The following is a 9688-nucleotide window of genomic DNA, read 5'->3' on the forward strand; positions in this document are numbered from 1 at the left end:
TGCAGTCAGCTTTCCGGATCTTAAACGATGATCTGTGGAAGAACGGTGGCTCCATTGGCTGTGGCAGCGTGATCGTTGCTGGCAAGACAAGGATTGTCATTGGGACGGCTGATTGGGCCATGGTGTTCCTAGTATTTTCGGCGACGTGAGCGTACACGTGCGGAAGCTGTATGTTGTGGCAAGCTGGCTACCAATGACAATGTTCACGTTCTTTTAATGGCTCGCTTTGTGTATCCGGTCACAACAAGCACCTCTACAAGATGCCACGTTGTAGTGACGGTGAACAATGCACTAGCAAGAACCTTCAGTCACGCAACTAACTCTTATCGGGAAACGGGAAGGCACAAAACGAGTTACATTCAGGCAGGAAGATAGTTGCGAGCGTAGACGTGAATCGCCGAATCAGTAATTGGCGGCTAACGTTTGTCGGATATTCATACATCATTCGTTTAGGAATGTAGGCTAAGCGTTGGTGCTTGCAAGCCTTCAAGAATGCACATTTGTATTCGTATTGAGCATGCAGTTGGGTTACGAAAGGTTCGACCACAGCACAGAAAAAAAATGTATGATTGGTGAGAAAGATGGGGAATGTTCTGATACACGCAGGCGCGTAATGCGGTGAGTGGTAACGTAACATTTTTTAGCCGAAAAAATGCGTTCACAGGACAAATATATAAAAGTAAGCGGATAAACATATATGAATACTTACTTGTCATGTCACACATTTATTGTCATTTTTGCACAGAAAGTTCTGTCCCTTCAGGCTAAAAAGATTTGACAGCTGCTACTAGAGAGCAGTCCGAGTCAAAACAGACGAATTTTGAGTAGATGAAAAGCCGTCTATTAAACTTCAGAAGTCCTGCCACAATAAAACAACTAAAAATTTTCTTAAGGGGAGACCATGTCATATCATGAATTTCCACATGATTCGAGTCCAATACTGTCTCAATATCGTCATCAGCCTATTTTATGGTATAGAAAAAAAACATTTTCGGTATGCATACAGGCGCCAAAGAACGGTCAATGCATTGAAGAAACTTTCAAGCGGATACTTTTCATACGCCTACGATGTAGTTAAGCATTGTCGTAAAAGCATCTGCAAGTGCTTCTTCTCGAAAGCAACTTTGCCTCAGGACCTCGATTAATGGCAGAAATTACTGTTTAGTTGACAAGAATACAATACGCCCTTTCTTAAATGCTTCCTAGAGAGATATTCCATTCTGTTTACCCTGGAATATCAATACGATTATGGTTCATCAAAGCTTCTTCGCTGGTACACTGTAAAACGACCTTCACAAGAAGTTTGCCAAACCAAATGGGGGTCAAGGATCTTTGGGGACATTTCCCTCAACCCTCTAGTTACGCAAAACACAATCTTGCAGTTCATTAAGGTTTGTCTTGGAATCAGTTTGTTTAAGCGACGTTCACCAACAACGTAGTTCACGGAACAGTGAGCGCTGGCCAGGACCTACAGTGTTTTTTGATATTGAAGCACCCCAAATAGTTCTGGTGATGAGATCTTGTCGCGCAATCTCGAAAAACCAGACGGAATCATTCACATCTTGCGTTCCTCCTGGCACAGATGCCTATCGCGTGTTTCTTTGTCTGCAAAACGACAACCGCACTGCATACACTCAAAAGGAGTTTCATCCACGTGCTTTGTTCGGCGGTGACGAAGAAGAGTCGAATTCTTCATAAAGAATCGATCACAGATTTCGCAAACAAAAGCGCTGTTTCCACATTGGGAGTCTACATGTCTCTTGAGGTCATATTTCTTTTCAAATGATTTACCACATTTTTGGCATGCATGAGGTTTCTCCTCTGCGTGAGTGTGCTCATGTGTACGGAGAGTTGCCAACTGTGTGTATGATTTACCGCATGTTTTGCAAATATATGGTTTCTCACCTGTGTGCACGCGCTTATGGTTATCTAGATGATTAGACTGCCTGAAAGATTTATTACATATTTGGCATTTGTAGGGTCTCTCGTCTGTATGTGTGCGCCTATGGTTTTCTAGATGACTAGACTGCCGAAACGATTTAGCACATATTTGGCATTTGTGGGGTCTCTCGTCTGTATGAGTGCGGTTATGGATTTTTAGATGACAAGAATGCCGGAACGATTTTTCACATACTTGGCATTTGTAGGGTCTCTCGTCTGTATGCGTGCGGTGATGAGTTAGATCATAAGCCCGGTGGAACTGTTTACCACAGGTTTCGCATTTGTGTTTTTTGCCAGTGCGGTTGCGGAAATGTTCTACAGATTTAGACATCTTCACAGACGATTGATCACAGGCTCTACAAATCTGGGCTGTGTCATCCGTGGGTTCCTTGGCGTGTCCGTGTAAGACACCACACAACTCTCGTTGTTCCCTTCCTACGGTTCCAGGAGCATTCCTGCAAGGACACGGACAAAGAAGGTGAAAACGGCCGGCTCTTGTTACGAAAGGACAAAAACACATCTTGCCAATTGAGAGGTTAACAAACAATCCTGCGGCAATGATAAGCCGCCTTTCTAAACCTTAGCGGCAACTTGCGGTAGTTAATTTTGGCGCTCGTTTGAGGCTCTAGGTTGGCGTAAACTGAACACTGCTGCCTTTGATGGTATATCTGTGTGGCTAAACTTGAAAATCAGAAAGACCCGCACCTCTATCACATAGGCTACATATAATGTAATAAGTAAAGCGTGATTGTGGTATTTCTTCCTACTCGAACAGAGAAGAAATGTCTGGTAAGGGTGGTTAAATAAGGAATTAGCAGATCCAAACACGATGATATTTTTATCTCACTGCACTAGAGCCGCTTTCTTGCCTTTATCAGGCACTGCAATTAGCCATTCGAAGCTCCACCTTAGGAAATGAAAATGGCGCAAAGGCGAACTGTTCGCTTTAATTCTGACAAGTGTATGTGGAACTGAAGTCCTTCACATCGAATACAATGAACAACTTCCCGGTTAAAGATTACCTGCAATGTTTGTATGAAGTCATTTAATATTTGACTCGCATTCGAATTGCACACCGCTCCTACCGAAGGTATTGTGAGAACGACCCACACGCAATCATTTCCCCCATACTAGCGAGCACAGATACATCAAATGCTTCAGTGTTTTCATGTACAATGGATGAAGTATGCTGCCTAAGAAGTTAGTATTTTCTTTTGTTTTTCTGGGTAAGATAATGAACACTGCAAGCGTTCTGTTAAGGCATTGCTGGTACGACATCTTTTCTACCGGTTAGTGAAGAAAAATACAACGGGCAGAAGAGCAGAGACAGCGCGTATGGTGCATGTTTTTTGTGCAGCCTGCTACTCATTTAAATATCTGCGCTAATCACTAGATGAACATTGGTCACTATCCTTGCGTTAATGGCTTTTTACTTGTGTATTTTTATTTATTCTTGTAGCGGTTGTTTACATAACTCATGCAATGTTATGGTTTGGTTCGAGTCATGTGGTGTTACCTTGTACGTCGTTTGGAATCATGCTAGCTTGGCCGGCATCAAGACCGGATTATTTAATGAAGAAATTAGAACTTTCATACAATAAAATTTCGTTTGATAGAGTCAGTTAAATCACGGCAAATTATTCACTCTGACATTTACTCAGGCTTGGAAGGGGGAAACTTATGAAATCAGTAAATATCCATTTCAACACTGATGGCGATTTGCTTTAGTGTAACATAGATAACCTGTATGTTTCTTTATTTTGCTTTAGTGGCACATACTTGTATTTGTTCATTAGGATAATGAACATTTCTAGCTATTATTTCTACCTTCAATATATGATACATTAGTATATGAACAAGAGGAACTGTAGGGCGAGTTTATGAGGTACCATAATTGTAAATCTGCCCTTGAGAGGCAGCGCGCCATCCCGTTGTCTTTCTCTGTGTGCGCCGCGTGCACTGTTTCAGAATTAGGTTTGCGTAGTCGCATTTATTATGCTACTTTTCTTTCATTTTTTGTTCGTTATTAGGCCGCAGTTATGCTGTCGCCATCGTGTCGGTATTATGCCGTCGTTGTCATGCCATCTTTGTCATTGCGTTGTCTTCACACAGACGCTATCATGCATTCGTTGTCATACGGTATAGTCATCGTGTCACATTGGTGGTGCGGTTGTCGTCATTGTCGCTTTTTCATGCGGTTGTCTTACCGTCGTCGTCACGTCGTCCATTTTATGCCATGATCATGACTTAAGAATGCACCTGTCATTGTCGTCATGTCGTCGCCATTGTACGACTTGACCATTACATCAATATCATTCCTTAAAATTAAAATTAGGTTATGAGGTTTTACGTGCCAAAACCACGATCTGATTATGAGGTACGCCGTAGTGCAATTTTGACCACCTGGGATTCTTTAACGTGCACTTCAATCTGACTACACGGGTGTTTTTCATTTCGCCCCCATCGAAATGGGGCCGCCGTGGCTGGAATGCAATCCGGTGACCTCGTAATATCATTCCTTCTTATTCCATCATCATTGCGTTAGCGTCAAACAGTCATCATGCCTCCAGGGTCATAGGTCACCTTGGTAAGCGAAAGTCATAAAGCGGCACAATATTTGAGCATGTGGCATATAGTCGAATAATCGGAAGTCAACGCTGCATTCTGAAATGAACGTCACTTAAGCAATAGGCCTGTCACTGCATTGCTCGATTGCTTTAGACACCTGCCGTTTTCGCTCAGTGGCTCTGGTGTTAGGCTGCTGACCACAAGGTCGCGGGGTCAAATTCCGGACACGGCGGCCGCATTTAGTTGGGGGCGAAATGCGAAAACACCCGCGTCCTTAGATTTAGGTGCACGTTAAAGTTTCCCTGATGATCTAAATTTCAGGAGTCCTCCACTACGGCGTGCCTCATAATCAGAAAGAGGTTTCGGCACGACAAACTCCATAATTTAATTTAATTTTGTCATTAGACGGACGCCTTTCTATTTTCTATCTTTGCAAACGAATATGGCGTAGTACGTACGTATATGACAAACTTGCAAGAGCGCTGAGCACGAAAAGCATGTTAGCACCGCATCCACCATGCGGTGTGTTTTGAATAAAGGTTGATTTTGTGCGCGTTTCACAAATCAGAGCTCTCCTCCATAGCGAAAGTGCCACAGTGGAGGCATAGTTGTACCACGGGCAGCATTACGCACCGTCTGTGATTTGCTTTGTGCAAAGAAATTTTTCCAAACGTGGGCTCACCTAGCGATGTTTTCCGTAACGACCGATGCCTCCTCCATTCCAGCGCGGCTTGTACTGGGCTGTCCGTGATTGACACTGCTGCTGGACACCATAGGTAGGGAACTGGTGATTCCGCTTTCAGTGACATGTGTATGGCCTGAGAGAATAACAGAGGTGTTAGCTAGTCACTGTGCAAGGGTCATTCAACGAGCGTGAACATGTCGCTCTGAAATAAAAACACGAGGATTTAGTTGAGGTTTTTGTGATAGGGTAACCTGATTTGAGTGCTTCCTTATGAGGTGCTCTTTCTGGAAATATGCCTTCAATATATATGACGAAAGGGACGTGCGTGACGGAATTTTTGCACTGTTGAATTTCTCCAAAAATATGTGCTGTGTTTAGTACAACAGAATAGAACACGACAGTGTTCCATGCCGAGTAAGAAAATAGGCATGTTTAACGCGATAGCGCTAAGGGCCTCGTGTAGCAGATAATTCGATGTCTGCGTCCGGCGCCGGCCTTGACCGTGTTGTGAGCAAAACATCATTCCGAATCAGACATACCGAATCGCGCAGGCCTTCCGTGAAGCACCAATGCGTTACTGAACTAAATGAATTTAAGTAAAATGCGTCAGAAACATAGTAAAATACGACTTACACGCAACCAACAGATATGATAGCACCAGATTGTAATTTTAATGTAAGAGAAAACATTTTTTTACGCGGAAACTCAAGCACAAAGCAATTTTCCTGCGTTTCTACCACTCTTGTACCACGGCCAGTGGCGTGCCCACCACCGAGAATCCACGGCGCACGAAATAAGCGGGGTTTCATCCAGAAAGCTCGCTTTCATGCATAGCTTTTGCCGCCAGCGTTTCCCAGTAAACACTACGGTTACATAAACTGCAGTTACCGGGAACCGCGAGAAGCAGCCAGGGATATTTGAATGGTATGGCGTTCCACTCTTAAAGGGAAGCTGATGAGTCTGTAGAATTCAATAAGACACTCATATACGGATGCGGGAACCTTATAAACCGTGTAGGTAAAATTTGTTTTTTTTTTGTTTTCAATTAGGAGCAACGTAGTCGTCGGTTGAAATTGCGCTGTAGCTGCGCACCCCGTCGAATGCCGCGCGCTGCTGCTGACGCTGACGATGCGAGCTGAGACCGGAAACTGCGGTGTTGTGACGTCAACTCTAGTGTTTCGTTCCTTCGCAGCGTCCGCGACCTTGCCTGACCGCGCTTGTTTCTGCGTGCGTGCGATCGTAATATGCTTCGATCGACCCTGCATTCCTTTGTTGGTGCGTCTGCGTGTATGTAGAGTGGTAGTCAACGTGGGTGGTAGTCAAAGTGAGTGGTAATCAACGTAAGTGGTAGTCAACAGATGAAGGTCACTACACGTACTGCAAGAACCGGCAAGCTTTTCACGCGTTTCAACCGTCTTTGTAGATTGCCGACAGCTTTGGACAGCGCACAAATGCCGATGGTCGCATCCCCGCTTACGTTCCACGAGGAGGCATGCACGAACACAACACTACAGTTGTTTGACCGGAAACAAGCTCATTAGATCGGCGAAATATCGGCGAGATCACTAGATCGCTTTGCAAAAAATCATACTCACCAAAGAACATTTCCAACACGAGGAGTTCCCAAGACTTTGCTTTCGTTCGCGTCGAAAGCACTGCTCGCACCAGCATCGCTTGCTTCTTCGAGAAGCCGGCTCTTCGCAATCGGCTCGTACATGTAGGGAGTAACGCCGAACTCCTCAGAAAAACGCCGTCTCTCTAAATTTTCCATTACCGTGTCAGAAAAACAGCACCAGACTACCTGGCACCGCGCGTCATGTGTAGCGGCAGCGGTCGGTTACTAGAGTTGACTACTAGGTTACTAGGTTACTAGAGGCTGATGATGATGGTGAGTAGAACTTGAGCTTTTGTTAACTTACGGCGTTTCTGATTAGTGCTTTGTAGTTGGGTGCAGGTGTTCAGTTTTCAAATTGTCGTGGCGTTGACTCGTGGAGGAGAATCGCAATGATAATTTCCGAATAGGCACACCGCAAATTTTTTTTTATCTAATTGTTCTATAAAATAGGGTGAGGCTCAAAAGAAGCTGCGTGAACTCCTTGCGTGCTTTGATTCAAAGAAGCGCTGTAATAAAAAGAGATGCTCCTTCCGCGTCAGATTGGATTCAAAATCGTCGTGCTGGTATTAGGATTTTCACAGCAATTTAAATTATGACCAATCATGGATCCGTGCCATGAGGAATCTATCTTGTAAATAATTAGTATTACGAGCAACATGGCTTCCACAGAAGTAGTAGAGAACCGACAGTTGCCTCTTAGGGAAGACTCAGTTTGAACACTTGAGAAGAAAAGGACGCAGTCAGTTGAAGTTAAGCATATGTGACAATCTGTTCTTGCCAGTTTGCTTCACGTGTGACCCGTGCAGCTGCCTTTCCGAAAAATTAAGTTGAGTTACAGGCTATGAATAAGGCGCAATTGCAGACATAAGAATCAGTAAGAAAACGTAAATGAAGGGACGTGCATCTGCAGTTGAAAACCGCAAATCATTCTAACATGCGACTTCTTTACAGTGGCAGCAAAAAAAGTAGTCGAAGGTTTACTCTTTCAAACCTGCTTTAGAACTTAAATATACTTATAACTTTCGCTTCAGCTAACGAAGCAAGACATCATCAAGGTGAGAGCCGCACGATGATGAGCGGCACGTGTGGACAGTTCGGGAGTGTTTTTAGGTGAGGTGTTGGACAAACTCTCGTATAGCGGGCGCGTCGGTCGGCCGTGACAGTCACGCATCAGGAGATTGCATTTCAGGAATCACCCGACGTTTATGCAATGGCGCGAGTAAAAGCGGGTGCGAGAGGGAAAATACGGGGGCTTTCGCTCCTTGAATATCCGACTTTGCCAAGTGAGAAAGGTAGAGGGTCGTAGAGATGGAAGCAAAGTAGTGGCCGATCAGGAAGCCTGAGGTGGTGGGATGGCCGTTAGGCCATCCGTCTTTGTATAAATGTCCTATACTCTCGCCGAGAGCACTGACGACACTTAGGAAGGCTGGTAGCTGATTACGACAGGGGAAGAGGATATCTTCATGTCGTGAACATGGGAGGCCCAGGCGGTGGAACTCTTGAAGAAATCGACCACGGTGCTGCAGGTGAGCAGGGCAGGCGAGCAGGAGGCAGGCCGCATGAGTTGCAGAAAATAGCGCTAGCCATTTCTCCTTCCCCACAAGAACCACTTCTCTCTGCCAAGGTAGTGCGAACGAGTAAATGCTTGGCTCGTTTTGTGTGCGTTTGTCCCGGTTTTGCAGGCATTGCGGAATGAGGTTGCGGGCTGGACCTGCCCATGCACTAGCTTACTTATGCTCAGACACTAGCTGCCGGTGCGGTAAATCAGGTGAAGCAGTGGGCACTGACGGATCATGTGGTGATCGCTGTTTCTAAAGGTACATCGGACGCACGCGAATCCCAGAATCTAAAGATACGTCGGACGCACCTGGTTTGCTTTGGTTTCGCTGGCTCCGCGACTCCCGCCTACCGATATCTTGCACATATTTTTCCTAAGGACATTTATTTAGCTCAAAGAGCAGCATTAGAAAAATATGCTCTTGAAAGGTCGCGGCGAGCAGCATTCGAAAAGCCTGACACGAACCAAATGATGCTTCATCGCCGTGTTTTCTATAACAGGCACGTAGACCGGTGAGTATTTTTGCATTTCACCATCAGCGATGATAGGCCGTCGTTCCAGGAGCATCATAGGTGACCTCGAACTCGGCAGGCAAATGCTGTACCCACTGTGCCACCGGAACAGGTGTGCGACACGGTGACCAAACACGAGCGACGAACATGTTCTTCCATAGAAGAATTTGCTTCCCGCAGTGACATAACTTTGGACCTTAACAATAAACAGCCGCAGCTATGCTTCCCGTGAAGATATTTTGGCATCACCCGTGCATCGGCGCGCTAAAAAAGCTAAGAATGTCGCCAATGTATGCAGGCTGAAGTTGTCTGTCAAAAGCCCATTTTGAAGTAAGAATAAATCTATAGCTATCAACGCCTGCGTTCTGGGAAATACCTACGGGAACAATATTCAGCGAGAATTGTTACAAGCGGCAAGACTCACGTGGTGCTACAGTCGGGAGTGCCCGAAGCGCCCTCGAATAATTCCTGGATTGTTTTCGGAGTTTTTTCTTCGCGGAAGGTAAACGCAGGAGGCGTGTTTCCACTGTTACTGTCTTCGGCCGTGACTGCTTCGGTGCCTCTGGAGCATTAGTGTCTGTATCGTGGAAGAAGCAGGCGGAATCATAGTGCATGCGCAGTCAGTGCCGATGAGTAAAGGAAACAAACGAAACAATTGGCGCTTTGGAAACTAGAAGGCAGCCATAGTGCTCAAGTGAAAAAAAAAGAAAGACGATAAAGTGACGCCACTATCTCGATGCTACAATGTTAATCTTTTAACGGTAGAAGAGGCGTTCTAATAACTCGCGCTGTCTTGCCACCAAATGATC

General features: G+C 45.2%; 1 protein-coding gene across 1 annotated transcript; it reads right to left on the reverse strand.

Annotated features, from left to right (window-relative positions):
• Positions 1-715: 715 nt before the first annotated feature.
• LOC140214031 (uncharacterized) lies at positions 716-9446 on the reverse strand. The gene is made up of 3 exons (XM_072285268.1): positions 9304-9446; positions 5192-5327; positions 716-2396 (listed from the first exon to the last, which is right to left on the reverse strand). Exons 2-3 carry the CDS (start codon positions 5281-5283, stop codon positions 1556-1558), a joined length of 933 nt encoding a protein of 310 aa, XP_072141369.1. The 5' UTR covers positions 5284-5327; positions 9304-9446; the 3' UTR covers positions 716-1555.
• Positions 9447-9688: the final 242 nt, after the last annotated feature.

Source organism: Dermacentor andersoni, chromosome 11, assembly GCF_023375885.2.
Source record: "Dermacentor andersoni chromosome 11, qqDerAnde1_hic_scaffold, whole genome shotgun sequence".
Lineage (NCBI taxonomy): Eukaryota > Metazoa > Arthropoda > Arachnida > Ixodida > Ixodidae > Dermacentor > Dermacentor andersoni.

What these genes read in the sequence shown, in the direction of transcription:
- LOC140214031 (XM_072285268.1), bottom strand. Translation starts at nt 5,283, where the DNA reads ATGGTGTCCAGCAGCAGTGTCAATCACGGACAGCCCAGTACAAGCCGC. An exon ending in GTTACGGAAAACATCGCTAG is followed by an intron (nt 2,397 to 5,191) that starts GTGAGCCCACGT and finishes GTGTCCTTGCAG; the next exon opens with GAATGCTCCTGGAACCGTAG.